At 41.3% G+C, this 18,048-nt stretch overlaps 1 protein-coding gene across 1 annotated transcript; it reads left to right on the forward strand.

Moving 5' to 3' along the window:
* Positions 1-13,518: 13,518 nt before the first annotated feature.
* Positions 13,519-14,548, forward strand: tcima (transcriptional and immune response regulator a). Its single transcript, XM_034596537.1, has one exon. The coding sequence runs from the start codon at positions 13,681-13,683 to the stop codon at positions 13,981-13,983; it is 303 nt and encodes a 100-aa protein (XP_034452428.1). The 5' UTR covers positions 13,519-13,680; the 3' UTR covers positions 13,984-14,548.
* Positions 14,549-18,048: the final 3,500 nt, after the last annotated feature.

An 18,048-nucleotide genomic window follows, 5' to 3' on the forward strand; every position in this document is an offset into this window, starting at 1 on the left:
TGCCCTGAGGTAACTTTAATCAATTAAAGTTATTATTTAATATTAATAATAAAATATTAATATTTAATATTTTATTTTGATAACCAAATTTATTGAATGCCGAAAGGCACACCATTTCATGGTATCACGTTTGATGCATTATGGCACAACATGTGTGTGTGTTTGTGTGTGTGTGTTTTAAAAAAGGGTTTAAAAAATGCCAGAAAAAAACTTAAACGCAAAATCAAACGGTGTTGGTTCTTTGTTATATGAATGTTGCCTGTATATTTACCTAAATAATATCTAATATTGAATAATTCTAATATTGTCAGTATTTCCATGTTGTGCTTTACTTCATATTTTAACTCTGATACATGTCAGGGGGAAATATTGTACTTTTTACCATACAAACATTTATTTGTTCCTAAATGCTTTGTAGATTCAATTTTTTTTATTTAAAATGTAATCAACTTTTATTCAACAAAATATGATCATAGAATAAAGTATATATTATTCTATTTAATGAGTACTTGTAGGCTACTTTTGGTATATAGTGTTTGGTATATAGTGTTTTTATTGGTATACTTAAAACTAAAATGAGAGACCTAGGGGGCGATTTTCATTCCCACTCAAATCTCAGATTTTTAGTATCATCACATAATGGAGGAATTATTATTCAACTGACAATGTGACTATGGTTTAGTTCAGCTTCACTGTAAGCTTTTATATTACAGGTGACCACTGATGAACTGGCCTCTGACTCAGAGTAGATGACCTCACATGAATCATTGCTCCTCTCTACATCATGGCGTGAGGTTTGCACCTTGCAGCATCACCACTAGAGGGCGATCTCTTCACTTCATTACCAGCCAGCTGGTTATGAACCTGGACTGCCTGCAGGGGGCCCTCACATGATGCACAAATAACAAGTCTATCACGACAAGTAATTTACAAGTGTTATATCATCTTAAAGACATGTTAAATGCATAAATTCTTACAGAATATGTTTTAAGTGCTGTATATAGTGCTACAATATTGAATAGTTGGTGGGTCAGTGATCACATGAGATTTATTTGCTCTCCAGGTGAGACAGATTTTTAAATTGTTTGTGAAAACTTGTAAATAAATGAAAACCAGAGCTGGATTTAGGGAACAGGATGTGCTGCTGGATGTTGCAGGCAGGCCGTGGGAGGACAGCTGGCTTGCGTGACTGAAAGACAGTGACATTACTGATTGCACACAGAAAGTATGACAATGTAAACTGTGTTTGTTGATGGAGCTGTGCCAGGAACACTGCAGCCAGTCTGTTTCCACTCTGCTGCTCTGACCTTGATCATCACAGATGAATCAGGCTGCAAAGTTTTCCAATTTCCCTGCAGGCCAAGATCCATATCTCATCACTGCTGTGGAACCAGTACAAATCCATTTAAAAACTTAATTAGAGCATGCTTTTAACTGTTACTTTTTAAAGAACTAAATGTCTCATGACTTTACACTAACAGTTTCACTCATTAGATCTTTATCAGAAAAGTGTTAAAGATGAATCAGTACGGCCACCATGCTGTACATACGCAGGCCAGATCTCGGCTTCATTTTGACCTTGACCTTTGACCCAACACGCGATGCAAATCTCTGAGATTGAGAATGAGATGATTTACATGAGCCTCTAGTTGATGCTCACCAGCTTCCATCTGTTTACCTATACCTGTCTAAAGAAATAGTTGTGTCATGAAATGTAGATATTCATTAAAAAAGAATTCTCTCTACACTGCTTGCTCATTGTGGGAGCTGTTAAGGTTCTCTATAAGTTTGTAAGGTGTATCCGTCATACTGCTGTATATTGCTGTAATTACAGTGTTGTATTGTCAGGTCTGCATGAAAATTTATTATAGTGTTGCATTTTTCTGAGTACTGAGGTAAAAGTAGCACGAGCATAGTGTGCAAATGCAAGTAGCTGCAAAATGGTTAATGGTTTGAATTTACATAGCACTCTTCTAGTCTTGACGACCACTCAAAGCACTTTACAGGACAGTTTGCCATTCACACATTCACACACACATTCATACAGTGCATCTATTAGCAGCACTTTTTTGTTCTATGAGGGGAAATTCGGGGTTCAGCATCTTGCCCAAGGACACTTTGGCATGCAGATGAGGAAGACTGGAGATTGAACTGGCGGCATTCTGGTTGGAGGACGACCTCTCTACCCCTCAGCCACAGCCACAGCTGCCAAATGAACCGACCCTGTCAGACTCATGAAATCTACACTATTCTTTGGTACAGTTAGGCCCAAAAAAATGCATTATAATTATTACTATAATAATAATAATAATAATTGAAGAGTGGCTTATTTTTTTACTATTAAGAAAGATAAAGATGTTTGTGCTTTCACAACTTTAACCTGACCAGATGTAGCAAGTTACAGTAGCTGCCTGCAACTGTTTGGCAGAGCAGGGCATTTAATCTAATCTGATGCATCGTAATTTATTTTAATCAAAGTGACTAACCAATACTTGACTACCTGTTCCAATGTAGCTTTTAAATAGTATAGTAGTGGAATGAAAGCTAAAATATTTGATTCCTGAGATGTAGAGATGTGGAAATATAAAAAAGCACAAATTGAAAACACTGATAATTGTGTGATAATGGTGTATTAATATAAAATAAATGCCCCGTCCTCAGTCAGTTCACCACTGATGAAAGCTGCTCTGGACACTTAAGCAGGAAATAACATGAAAAGCAAAGATTTGCAGATTATGGGCTTTGACAAAGTCGTGCCCTGAGTCATCCAACCTTCAGATTTCCAGCAAAGTCAACTAGAAAATGTTATTTGACCTTAAAAAAAAAACACTCCTTATGATAAGCTAGTGGAGAATATTTCACACAAAAACAGCCTTTACTGTTGCTGTGGGATATTGAAACCATGTTTTAACCTCAATATGTAACACTGAACATGTTGCCTGCAGGTAGATCCATCACTTATCTTTGTGTTTGCTCTGCAATAAATCTCCCCGTTCAGATAAACTTGAAAAGTCTGCATGTTTAAGCCATGTCCTTGAGCCACTCTCCACTTGCTTTGTTCCCATTCCTTTTCAGTCCAAACAGTCATTCCTAAATTTCTGTAGAATAATACGTCCATCAGAAGAACTGTAGTGTGCACATGATATTTTCTTTTTGTGTTTTGATGTTGGCTGTAGAAACGCTGCTGACAGCTTGAGGGTGAAGGCGCGAGCTGTATTACCTCACACACGGCTGTTATTTATTTATGCCACGTGCTGCTGCTGCCCCAAACTGGAACATGGTGGATGATGCCTCCCCTGCTGTCCTTTCTGCTGCAAAACATGGACTCTACAGTCTGTGCTCCTCTCTGCTGCATCCTAAACCTTATGAATCCATGAGTATTTGCTGTCTGCACGCTGAGTGGTTTCTCTATAATGCTGTAGAGATGGAGTGACTGTTGACCTAATTCCAGTGTTTCCCTCTTTATCTGTCTCACCCCACTCCTTCCCGACCTGTGTCAAATATTTGATGATGCGCTTCACCCTGAGGTAAAGCGGCACACGCTCAGATGAGAGGTTCGCATTTTGTTTATCCTCCACTCTCTCACCAGCATCCTCTATTCTCTGTTGTTGTAGCTGGAGAAGACCCTAGTGGTGAGCGCACTCATCCACAGGATTCCTCTCACCAACCAACAGACCGGTTTGAACCAGCCTGAAGCAGAAACTAGCCGTGGCTCTCGTTTCCACATCCAGGCTACCACACTAAGCACTTTTAAACCCCATCTGAGCTCATGCACAGAGTTACCTAAAAGATCAGCTTCCCCTTTATATGTCTAGATTCACGACAAATGCATTTTACAGACATACCACACCATGTAATATTCATCTTTATGCCGATGACAGTATTTTGTACTGTGGATACTGCACATTTTGCTGTTAAATCCCTTCCACTTTGTTTTTCTACTTACAAGTGGCACTCAGTGATCATAAACTAGCTCTTAATGCAAACAAAAAAAATTGTGACATAGCAATTTCATCATATCCATCAGGAATAGTACAAACATTTAAAGAGTCACAGAGTTTAAGTACCTAAAAATCTGGATTGATGAGAAGAGAACTTTGAAATGTCCTGTTTCTAAACTTCAGAAAATCAGCCTCTTCTGCATGTTTCCCTCTGCACTGCAGGAAGGTGCTTGTTGCGAGAACTTGACTTTCTGTTTAGATAATTTGGACATTTTAAACACGCATGCTTCAGCCTGCAACCCTGAACTGTGAATGCTGGTTTTCCCTCAGCTTTAAGATTCATGGTGAAAACTACAATTACAATCATTATGAGTTATATGATAAATAATATCTGGGGATTATTTATCTATAAGGCCCTTATGTGTCTTTTACCCCCTTACATCATGATCATGGGCTCTCTTCGAACACACTCAAATAACTGGATTTTCACTGAGCACCAGTTTTTCTTATCATGCACCTGCAACATGGAATAAAATACAGAACAATTTAAAGATCAACTCTAATCTAAATTCTTGGGGCGATTCAAGTTTATATTGTCAAGTTATTTTACCTCCAGCTTTAATGTACTGTATTTATTCCGAAGGCATTTGGTTTTCTTTGTGTCTCATAATGTTTTATTTTCTCTACTCAGCTATATTGTAAATGAGTTATCAAGCCGAACATAAAGGTGGAATGAATGAATGTAGTGTTTGCTATTTAATTGTGTTTTGGAGACCAGACACTGGAATTGTCTGGCAGGAAGAAACTCTCAAAGCGTCTCCCGGCCTTCCAGTCAGTATCACTCCAGTTTATTATATGTCTAATGATGGTAAATAGGAGGTGCTTTGTATTTGACAAGTGCTGATTTCCTCTCCGTCTCAGCAGCAGTCTATTTAATTGTGTAAGTGTAAAGTGTCTGAGTCTGTCTGCCACTTCTATGCTAAGTGTTGGCGAGTAACGGAGGACATTCATGGAATCCGAAGAATTATTTGGAATGGCACTTCTTTAGTGTCTACCTCCAAAGTTACACAAATGACAGCAAGACTAACAAAAGGCTGCTTACTACATTACACTTTGCCTTCTTTACTGACTTTGCCCAGTATGTTTTCATTTGCCTCTTATTGAAACACTGGAGCAGTAACCAACATTTAGGACTTTCAATCTGAGGCAGTCTAAGGCCAGATTTTACAAACAAACTGTAGGTGTTGAAACGTAATTAAGGAGACTGAATGACATTATGCGATATATATTGATTCACTTTCTTCAGTTTAGCAGCCGGTTACATAGTAACAGCTTTAAAATCATACCAAAAATTACCTTTTTAACAGCAAGTGCAAAGAGACGTAGAGATAAGAAACTGTATATAAAGATGGATGACATGCAAGCTCCAAAATGTGAAGCCAAATTGCTGCAGAATAGCTCCATGTTAGTGGATGGGACATGGATCAAACTAAACAGTATAAATTTAACATCAAATACATTTTCCTCAAAGATGGTCTCTATCATTTTAGGTAGCTCTAATCACTTTGGTGAATGTTCAAATGTTAATAATTCCGGTAAGTTTAGCTTTAATTAGTTATTTGATGCTAGAGAAACCAGCATGGTGAAATGTCTTGATTGACCATTGGTCGTACGCATGTATCGGCAGAACCTTGATACTGCACCGCCATCCCTGATCACTACTGCACAGACTGCAAATCACATTATCAGCGCATGATGGCAGTGCCGGTTATTTTTTTCCTTCATTTTTGTACAACTGCAGCGCCCATCTTGATATACATGTCAATGGTTAAGACTAGCTGGTTAAACTAAAGGAGCATTTAGCAGATACAGAGCCAGATTCCCCACTGGAGGTGGTAGAGACCAAAAACAGAGACAAAGGGTCTAATGTCATATTAGTCACAGACAGAAACATGATTCAAAGTGAACATTGTAGCTCTAAATTACTGGATATATAAATTAGCAAATTCAACAACATGTATTTATTAATAGACACAACGGGTAGCCTGGCTGTATTCCCTGTTTGCTAACCTTTAAAGATGCTGGCTATAGCTTTATATTTAGCATACAGACAAGACTGGTATCATCTTTGCATAAAACTCGAGAAAGAAAGTGAGTCACTATATTTTCCAAATTATCTTAAAGTTCTTTTCAGTATTTTTAACACTTGTATATTGTTTGTTAGTGAAGTGGAAGCTTTATTCACTTTTAAACAATACATTTTAGTTGGTCTAGTTTTCATTAAGTGTTACTACAAAGCAACACAAATGACACACAAGTACACTCAGTGTGACACTCCCTATCAAAGCTATATTTCTCTCAGATTAATCAAGACTCCTGCAGCAGATGCCTTGTTCATCAATTCAGACTTGCGTGTCCCCCCTCCGGTCTCTCCGATATGACCTTGCCCTCCCACCACGATGAACAATGGGCCTGCAGTTGACCGTCCCCGGCACTTTCCTTTACCTGGCGCCGGACCAAACCACATCAACGCATGTGGTCGCCTCCTGTATTGTTAACTTAATATGGGGTCAGCACATTTGGCCGCCTCACATCCGTCCCTGTGCTGTGGCGCTAGAGAGGTAGATTGCGACAGGCACGAGTCTGTGGTTGTACTGGGTAGCTCCAAGTGTCAGCCCGTGAGTCAGCAGACTGAAGTACAGCTCGGCTGAGTCAATGAATCATAAAAAGGAGGATATGAACTGATGATTATAGTCTGTTTCAGCTGACCGTAAAACAACTGTGTGTAAAACAAACTCAAGTAACACAAATTACCCCCCACACACCTAATTCAAAAATATCAGATGCAAAATGATTACACTTCATCTTTTTCCAGTTTACTCAGCAAGAGCGTGAGACTCGCCCAGCTACTGCAGACTGTTTCTGCCTCCACTTTATAATAGAGCAGCACAGTTCATCAAATGCACTGACTCACTGCTTGTTTGCTGCTGCAGTGTTATGGTGACCCAGACCTTAGCAGGAGACTCCCTGTCCCTCCACCCACTTGATGTAGAGAGTATCTTACTGTTTCCTTACTGCCATGGCAACATGAATGTCGGTATTAAAATATAGTGTAGAAAACTTTGACCTGCTAGTGTCCTTTTGATTCATCTTCTGGGGAACATTAATGTCTGTTGAAAAATTTCAGTCAGGATTTAAGGCTATGGTTGGTAATCCTGGAAAAGCTGGCAAGAGCTCGGCACACTTTGAGAAAATGCTACCGATACATCCCAAACACTCCTATCCCGACAACTATGGCCCCAAAAACCATGAACGTGCACTGCCTTACAACTTTTAGAGGGCAACTTTTATGTGACTCACTCACTAACTTCTCTGCGTTTTTTTTTGCCTATGGGGATGTGAAGAGGATTTCAACAAATAAGATAAAAGTGTTTCAGAAATAATTTATAAACTCAACTTTTAAGTGACAGACATTGCCATAAAAATGTTCCCTCTCTCATTATTTAAGTTTTACATTGCCGTAGATAAGATATATCTATAGCCACTATATGTGTATACTACAGGTGTAAAGCATCAGGGCTTTAAATCTCCATCAACCTGGGAGGCGTAAAGAGAGACCTCAACATTCTGTTCTGGGTGAACGTCCTCTTGACCTCCCCCTGTCCTTCAGCAACCGCCCTGCAGACAGATGACCTTAATATGATCCACCTGATCCAGTGGGGCCTGGACATGCAGGCACAGTTCAGGCTCCTGACTGAGGAGCATCACGTGGACAGATGTACAGTGGTATTGGCCTGGGGCCCCTGTAGCTCAGCCAGCCATGAACCGAGCCGCAGCCAGATTGAGCCGGTTCACTGTAATGGTACCTTGTGTAGCCGCGGAGTCCGGAGGCTCAGCGCTGGGTCATTTAATCTGCATGCACAGGCTGGTCCCTGGAGGGGGGCAGATCAGGGGGGGAGGGAGGGAGGAGAAGAAGAAAGCCAAGAGGAAACATGAACTCTGCTTTGCGTGCAAGTGTTGCTGCCTGGTCTACTGTGGCTCTGATGCTGCTCACCCCAGCAGGTTGTGAAACATGTTACACTCCACCCAGTTTCAGTTTAAAAAAAAAAAGAGGTGGGGATTCCTCTAAAGCCTTTGTGTCATACTGTGTGTGTGATACTTTTAATCATAACAGCATTTTACGTCAGTGCACATGAGTACGAAATTACTGAGACATAAAAACAAAAGAAGGCTTTATGCAGCACGTCATGCATTATGTTGAATTAAATACATTTTATAATGTTTCTCTGATGATTAATGGTAAGAAAGTCTTAGCCATGCTGTGTTTATTGCCTGCTTGCAATGTGTCACCATGTACTTTAATTCAAATGTTATTTTCTGGGAAATTAGACTTTTTGCAAACATCATTTCAGTCTTATTTACCAGGATTCGTTTAGTTTTATGGCCTCGTCTGAACCCCTGCCTGCACGCTGCTCTTACTCAATACAATTTCTAATCATACCTGTTTTTTAGTGGATCAGAGTTTACCTGTGTTACCGTCAAGCATCAGACATGACACCCACGGTGCCAGTTAAATTTGAGCTATGTTAATATCCTCTACCCCCGCCACCACACTGTTACACACAAACACTATACTCCCCTGGAGACTCCCACTCTCCCAGTAAGTCCTTCCCTTCCTGTGCTGAGGTTACACAAGAAGTCGTATGCCATACAGACATGCTGTGTGTGATTCCAGTGAGTTAGATATAAACAGGATCAAATGAACATATATGTTGTCTTACTGTAACCACAAAGCCTTCTATTGAAGGTTATCAAGCTACAGCCGCAAGATGAGTCATTTAATGTAGTTTACGACCTCCTTGTAATGTTGTACCGCAAAGTTTTGTCCTTCAGGACACGTTACCTGGAATATCTTGTTTCACATGTCAGTACTTATATCTTTCTCATATACCAACAAGGCCACATCTGTATATTACTGTTGGGATTTAAACACAGAATCTTATGATCAACTGTGAACTCAAGGGACAAAGTTTCAGCAGAACTGTGAGCCGTCTTCTGATAAAACTGTTTCTGCTTACCTCGCACACTGATTAGTGGAATTTTCTGGGATATCTGGGACATGTGCAGGTTACACAAGAAGAACAGCAAACAGCCGCCGAGACATTTCCACAACACAACATGTCCAAACACCCAACAGCACAACACTTATTCAGTGTCTCTGAATTACAGAGGACTCTGTTTGTCCTCTTCTTACATCAATTGTTTCAACAACACTCTTTGCTCAAGGCCTTCCCGTCTGAGACAGTTTTACATGTATGACAGAATATTTTGATGACATTGTACTCAACGCTTGCTATAATGTCAATGTGTCTGCATAATGTCAGACTTTATAGAAAAAAACAATGAACATGTGAGAAAAATATTGATAATCCGGCTTTTAGGGCTAATTCAACTTTTAGGATTTAGACTTACCCTCCTATATCTGCGGAAATACAATGGCAATTTTATTATAGCACATTTTATTCATAGAAACTCAACGTGCTTCACATTAAGAGAATACATTAAAACAAAATACATAAATATACAGATATAAACAGATGTACAGGTGTATACTTTAGTAACAAATACAAGATAATTATACTATAAAGCATATATAAAAAGCATCACACATCCATTAACCAATTAGACATACCACATAGCACTCAAAGCTCAGACAGTCATGAGACACAATTACACAGCAGCTGAACAGGAAACATGCATCACAAATGAACTGACTTGATACAGAAAAGGAGGCAAAGGCCTTAGAGAAACAGACATTTTTTAAGTTTGCATTTGAAAGTTGTCAATGTTGTGATGGACCTCAGGTCAACAGGCAGCTTGTTCCAGAGAACAGGACCATAGTAACTGAAGGCGCCTTCACCAGGCCTAGATCTGATTCTGGGTACGGCTGCAAAAGCACTGCTTTGAAAACTACTAACGGGATTTTGAAGTTGATTCTGTTATGTTCCGATTTACGGTAAACCAGCAAATGAAGTGTTGCAGTAATCTAACCTGGTTGAGATGAATCCATATACCAATATTTGTGAGTAACATTAGGAGGTGAATGTTCTAAGTTTTGATATATTCTTCAGATGATTAAATGCTGTTCTGGTGATGTGATTTTCAAAGATTCTGGCCAAAAACAATACCAAGGTCGCTGACTTGCTCAATGTATCCAGGTGATTTGATTTTAGTTGTGAATACATTTTTTCTGACTTTTAGGACCAACAACAATACATCAGTTTTGTCTGTATTCAATTACAGGAAGATTTTAGACATCCAGCAATTAATGTCAATCATACAGTTTAAGATTCAAGATTCAAGATTCCTTTATTGGTCCCACACACATGCACATGCACACACTACATGCAAATTTGTCCTCTGCTTTTGACCCATCCGTGTGAACACAGTAGGGCACAACACACACAATGAACACACAGAGCAGTAGTGTTTACCAGTGTGTTAACAGGATTGTAATCATCAGAGGAAAGGGAAATGTACAACTGTGTATTATCGGCATATGGATGGCAGAATATGTTTTGTTTACTTATGATAAGTAAGTGGGAGCATGTACAGAGCTGGTTTAAAACCACCAACTGAGACATGAAAGGCCCTGTCGATGATACCTAGTAGGTCATCAATAAAGCAATGAGAGACAGATTTGAATAGTTTGTTGGAGATGGGATCAAGAGAAATAATGATCCAGGACTTTTCTAACTTTGACCCACAATGGTTCCACTATTGTGTATTCTATGATGTGGGGAATTTCCCCACTTCCACCTCCGGCACAATATAAGCTGAAGGTATTACACGGAGCAGCAAAGTAAAAACACAATCGTCTTGGTGTGCTGTAACATGCTAAAAATAATAGTTGCTGTACAAGAATCAGTCTGTTCAGCAGTTTTGCATTATACTGTATTAGTAGCGGGGTGTCCCCTAGCCAGAGGTCTGGCAGTTTGATCCCAGTCTCTTTGCCCCTGACAGCTGTGCTGGGTCATCAAGACTAGAAAAGTGCTGTGTAAATACAGGACAGTTACTACAGTATATTCGCAGTGTCTGGTATTCACAATCCTTATGAGAGAGTTTTGGCTCACCGGCCGATGTTGGGCTCAGCAGATGCATGTTGTAAAATATTTTATTTCTGGCTTGCTGCTGCCTTATGCAACCTTCCTGTGATATCACAAGCTGTGAGGTCCTAACACACCAAAGCAAAGTGGAGCATTTTCAAATTGAGATATTGCTTTTAAGCAGAGATAGTTTGTAACTAAGGATGAGCCTTCTTGCCGCTCAAGACAACTCACGCCAGGCTTTGAGTGACTATCACATTTTCCTGCCTGAAGAACAGTACAGCCATAAACAAAGACAGCGAGGAGGGAAAGTTGGTGTAGCGAGATAAAGATGAACATTGACTGTGGAACTTAATCAGGAGTCAAACTTGTGATAATCGGCTCGTCTCAACTTGCTGCCTCCGTCCCACACAGCCTTATCCGTGACCTGGACTCTATTTTAGGGACATTTTGGGAAAGTGATTATGCAATTTGAGCCAAAATGGGATGTTCAGAGTCTTATCATCAAGAGATGTATGAGGGAGTAAACCAAGTGTCTCCGGAGAATCCCTCCCTATGGGGAAAAATAAAACTGAACTTTGACCCCAGATAAACTTGCGTCCCTTTTGTTATGACAAAGTGAGAATGCTTGGTGTGGACAGGAGAACAGGGTCAGCGGCTCAAGGCTCCAGTTTCCGTCTCTCCGCTGAATTCTCATTGTGCATTGCTTGTCTCTCGTGCCTTTGGGAATAACTCTGGGGTCATAAATATGCCGTTTCCACCAATCAACACTTTTTTCTTCGTGGAAGTGTGGTGACATTCTTTGTCTCCAGTCATAGCTGTCATTCCAGCTCGAGACGAGACAGGTATCCTGTGGCGACAGCTGGAAAACAAAGCTGTGAGGCGAAGATCTGGGTATTGTTTCCCCTCAGACTCACCACAGAAAGTGCAGTGCCACATGCTGGGCATACCACGATGAGCTCCATTCTGCAGACCTCTGGAGGAAAAAATATACTTCCTGAACCACTTGTGGTCACCGCTGCTCCTGACCGGCTTTTCCCATATAAGGCACCAGCCTGCGCTCACATTTGTACATAGGCAGCATGAGATTGACACATGTTGTTTATGAGTGGAGTCGCGTCTCAAGGGGAAACGCCTCGCGGCCTTATCAGCTCAGATCAGCAGGCTGCATGGTCCACAGGTCAACTCCACTTGTAAACACAACTCACTAACCCTCCCATATGACGGCCAAAATACAAGCTGAAATATTTTTAGCACTGCTAACTGGAAATAAAGCAAGATATGATCTTCTGCAGCAATTCTGGAAACAGCAAAAACACAACTTACAGCATTAATTCAGTTTTAAAAATAACCCTTGTGGAAATTGACAATATTATAATATCAAAATAATTAGCATGAGTTCCGTATTTGGGCTAAATTTACATTTCAGCTTCAGTCTGTGCTGTAGGTTCCAACAGGAAAACTACACTCACGCTCACAGTAAACACGCCTCTCTGTGAGAGAGCAGACCAGCAACTTTATTTAGCTTATTTCCTGCTTTGTAAACTGGTCTGTTTACTCATCAACCTGCCACAATAACAAGTGAACACACACAAATGACTCAGATAAGCTAAGACATCAAGTTTCAATGGTTACATCTGTGTTCTGCACATATAGTAACACCATACATCACACATACCAGTCACCATCATAGACTTATATTAATGTTTCTATTGATTTAAATGTAGATCAGCAGTGGAATCGATGTATTGCTGCAGGTTTGTTAAGTTAATGTAAGTTTTACTTGAGTATTTCCAATGCTTTTAAAATATCAATGGTAAATTAAGTTTGAGAAATATGTTAAGGTAGAAATATAAACATATACAATCACAGTATGACAGTAATGTCAGCATTTGTTTGTGGTAAATGCTGTAAAAAATGTCAGCAACATTTAATGTCAGCAACATTTAACAACCAGTCATAAATCCATAATATTACAATAATATATTTAACAATATAATAGTTCAATTTAACACTCAAATGAGGCATTCTTCTCTGTAGCAGAATGTAAAAGATAAATTAAATCAATACTAGATTTTAAGATTCTTGTCATTGTACTGCAGCAGAAAACCTGGACTCCCTGAGATTAAGACAACTGTATAAAAACATTACATAACAAAGAAAGAGAACTTCATACACATATAGAAACAAATATAAAAATATCGAGATTTAATGTTATAGAAGGAAATGTAAACATATATAAAAGGATGGCATATGGCCAATAGTAAGTGTGTTTCTTCACTCCATCAGAGAGATGCAGTGATATTTCTCTCCCTGGTTTCATCAGACTGCCGTGCGCACTTGGAGACGATGGACGGCGCTGCGCTCCTGGGGGCGGCGCCTGTGTCTGCTCCACGACTGCTGATGTCACCGCTGGACCGAGTCCTGTCGGGGCGCAGCGCTCCTCCTGCAGCAGCGCTATAAAAGGCGCGCAGCTCTCGGCTCCTCCGCACTCACTCCGCTCTGCCGCTCAAGCCCAAAGCCGCTCCGGCGAAGCAGTGCGCGCCTGACAACTCATCCTCAGCGAGTTGGAGGGGCTCGCTTGGAGCAGAACACACACACGACGACCACCGGAGAGACAAAGAGAACTGAAGATGTCCACGTACGCGACCTCTGAATGCCGCCGGGTCAGCCCGTCTGTCCACGGCAACAAGTTCGACACGGCGCACCGCAAGAAGGCTGTGGCCAACATCTTCGAGAGCGTGAACCAGGACGCGCTGATGAGGCTCTTCCAGAAAACTGGCGACATGAAGGCGGAGGAGAGAGTGAGGAGCATCTTCTCCTACACCCAGGACCCGGAGCAGACGTCCCGGGCCCTGATGGCTCTGAAGCAGCGCAAGAAGGACAAGTTCCTCCAGATCGCTGGCATGGTCCGACAGCTGCTCAACCTGCGATGACTGGCGGGGTGTAATCTCTCTCTACGGGCTCGTGTGTGAGCCGAATGTGAAAACACTCAGTGCTGGGTTATAGCACTCGTCGCCTGGAAAGGCGCGTCAGGTGCGCGGAGCGTGTGCCGCCATGCGCCGCCCGGAGGACTCCGTGCCTCAGCTGTGGCCTCGTGGACGGAGGTGACAGCGGAGAGTCCTGCCCGGAGCGGATGGCGCGAGAAGGAGCCAGTGGGAATACGGAGGGCAGCCACGTTTTCCTTTTGAGACTTGAATTCATGAATGCATTCCTGTGGATGCGTGACTGTGGAGCTGCACCGTGCGCAGTTGCACATCACCGTGTTGATGCTGCTGCACAGCTGCAAAATGAGACTTTATTGTGCCGAAGAACCTGCCTACATGAATGCCTGTCCTGAACACATGCCTTGTCTCGCAGCTTGTCTTTGTTATATGAGCAGAAGTCATTGGTGGCCACTAATGTGTCATTGTCACTGAAATGTTATAGCACAATAATGTGCGTTTATAATGTTCCTTTATTTGTCATTTTTAATAAATTATTGAACTCTTGTCTACAAAAGCAGAACCTTTGTCTTTCTTACACATGTTTTATGTGGTTTGAAGTATTGGTTGTCACACCAGGTTAGTGGATCCTGTTTATGACAGATAACTACACATAATTGGCATTTGAGGTTTTAATTCTGGTTCCTGTAATCTTGTTTAAAATCCATAGGATACAAAATATGGTTTATCATTTGAGGATCAGTGAGGAGTTAGACCATGAGGATGGAAAAAGAGAAAGCAAAAAGCGTCCTCAGGCATTATAAGGAAAGAGTGACCCAGTCAGGCTGTCAGGCTGTATGAAATTTTGGTGTAAAATTAAACTTCTGGATCCAAAATTAGAATCTTATTTATTATTAGAACCCCCATTTCTCACTAATAACATCTCAGCCAGCATCTGCCACAGCTGTGACCCCTGTTGTTCTTAAACAGGGAGAGGCCTGCAGTTAAACAATCCGGATCACCATGAAAAAGGGAAACTGATGGGGATTTCTTTGTGTGGATGGACACATCACAGAGCAGTCATTTCTTATCGATAATAAACTAATAAAGGAGGCGAATGGCAACATCACCTCAGCCTGTATTGTTCTGTAGTCTGAGGCAGCAGGGGGCATTTGAAGGCAGCAGGTTTACTCATGGGAGGATGTGGTTTCCCTCAATGTGTTGTGTGCCTCATCAGACCGGCGTGAGCCAGTTTGGCTCAGGTTGGCCTGGGGGGAGGGAGGGAGGGAGGGAGGGGAGGGGAGGGTGGTGGGCCGTGCGCAGTGCGTTTGCCGTCTATTTAATCATCCCTGCTCTTTAGATAAGAGCCTGTCTAAGTAGCATTACAGGGTTTAGACGAGAGGAGGCTTCGCTTCTTCAACCTCTGATTCTTTACCTCCAAGGGAAGGGTAAAAAAATCCCCTCCACCACTGCATCCATCCACTACATTTATACCCAACACTTAGGACATTCTGGTGTTTGGACAGTATTTCATCAGTGGCAGGGCGTGCACACAGGCTCAGACACACACACACACACACACACACACACACACACACACACACACACACACACACACACACACACACACACACACACACACACACACACACACACACGGATCACTTGAGTAAAGGCCTGCTAATCTGCTTGCTTGGATAGTCCCTCTACCGGCTCAAACCAGTTCCCTGGGTTGTTATTGTGCATGACGACATCTGACTGTAGGCGCTGCTCGCATGTGCCGAGAGATACGGGAAGCTCGAGTATCAGTCACTCTTTAGGTGTGGGACTCCCTGGTGAATAATCACCTCACTGGTGGAGTGTCTCTTTGCTGACGCCAGAAATTAATCACACCACATCTCAGACTGTCAGAGGCTCACCTCACACTGTCCAGTTACCACTTCCAAAGATGAAGTAGAAAGGGGCAAAAGTAGACAACCATCGAAGTTATATACAAAATGGAGATCAAGTAAATAAAGTAAGGTTTTGGAAGACATATTCCTGAATTTACTTGAGGTGACAGGCTGTTATTCATCTTATATCTCTATTATTATTATTGTTATTATTACCATTATTATCTATGTAATTCTCCAGTATTTTAACCATCTTTCTTTGTGTAGCACTTTGCATTTTAATCATTTGTTTTCTTGTTGTGCAGCACTTTGTACTTTGTGTTGAAAGGTGTGCTATAAATAAAGTTATTACTATTAAAAGCCAGATATTTCTATTTTCTTTATACACAGCACCATTTCAATCATAACATTTGTTGGATTAATGATGAAGTAGATGACTTTATGATGCGAAGTGAACATTTGCATATACAATTTGTTATTAACAGGGTTTTCATGGGTGATGAACTTTATCTATTAATGCTAATCCTGGCCGAGGTCTCCGAGGACACAGTTCACCCACCTTTTAATTTACAATCATGTCACAGTCCGTTAATCACGACGTCTATTTTTGCCCCTTTATCTCACAGTCGTCCCTTTTGTTTGGCTCGTGTATCTCACACCAGGCGGCTTTTTTTATTGGCCCCCTTTTCCCTTTTAGTGGTTATCCAATTGTTAAGGAAAAGCCGGTTAAATATTCAAGGCAATTGTCTTGGCCGTGTTTGCTGGGTTGGCAGTGGTGTGCAGCACTGGACCCGGGCCCATGCTCTCCCACCCTCTTCCTGCCTTTCATCAGCCTTAGAAATGCTAAGGCTTTGATGTCAACAGACACTGTGGCAGACAGCCTTCGAGTCTGGAGGACAGTAACCACAGAGAGAGGAAGATACAGGGCGGTGCGTGTGTGCGTGTGTGTGTGTGTGTGTGTGTGGAGCGGGGGTACTGCAAAATTATATAAGTGAGAATATAACAAATAGTGTGTAAAGCAACCTTAGTGTTGAAAGAACATATGCATGATTGAAACCTATGCAGGAAAAGTATTTACAATAGAGACAAAAGAAAATAGACATTAAAGAGCAGAATATTCACAATTCACAAGGGTCCATGGGCTTCGCAAAAATTATGCATATAAATGAATATGAGCCCACATGGTCACAAAAGGCTCTCGTGCAACCTTTTGTCTGAACAAAGAGAAACGGATACAGCGTTGTTACTCCTTGTTTGGGCAGCTACGACAAGCTTTCGCCTGCTCCCTGAGAAGTTAAATATTAGTCTGCTTTAAAAGCAGGCAACGGGGGTGAGATGGAGAAAGAGGGAAGAGAAACTAGAAGGTGGTGCACCCCCTGCGCTGAGTGATTACAGCGCAGGGAGAGGCAGTCAACTCCATTCCGGTGCAAACTGGTTCAAACGGAAGGCTGTGATGAGGAACTACGCATTGGGCTGTACACAGGCTTAGGATTAGTCATTGGTTCGCTGGAAAATCCTGCCATGAAATCAATTGCCTTCCACACAACTCCTTGTCTCATTTGATGGACGAGGTCCGGACACTTGGCAGATCTTACATCAACAAATAGATTTTTTTATTGTTGTTTTATTATAAATTCAGCCCATGTGATGGAGCTTTCCAGAGAAAGAGACGTCAGAGAGTTGTAGTGTAGCGACTAAAATGATTAGTTCCATTTATCAGACGTAGCAAAACAGACTTTCTCACGCTGCATATTTTAAGAAGCTTTTTTAAACAAGTGGGGGAGGTTACCATCAGCCAGCTGCTGCTATGATTTCACATCCATTTACTATAAAGTGCCTATTATTATCAGCACTGGATCTAATGAGTCATAGGTGGGGGTTATATTCAGAGTAAGCTGGATGGTTTGTTTTAACCATTACCATGGAACTTTCTTCATACAATCATGCTCCCCAGCGTATGAATCCTACTGACTTATCACTTTTCATCTTGCCCCATTGTAAGGTTGATATTTTCATTTTTATTAGTGAAATCTCCTAACAACGTTTGGATGCATGACCATGACATGCTGTACAGATGCTCTTGTCTATGGTATTCAAAGGATGAAGCCTAATGACTTCTCTTTTTCTTTTAACTAAAGGTATGGTTAATTGTTTCTGAAACACTTTATATTTGTTGAAATGGTCT

The sequence above is a fragment of the Hippoglossus hippoglossus genome, chromosome 9 (genome assembly GCF_009819705.1).
Source record: "Hippoglossus hippoglossus isolate fHipHip1 chromosome 9, fHipHip1.pri, whole genome shotgun sequence".
NCBI classification, from domain to species: domain Eukaryota; kingdom Metazoa; phylum Chordata; class Actinopteri; order Pleuronectiformes; family Pleuronectidae; genus Hippoglossus; species Hippoglossus hippoglossus.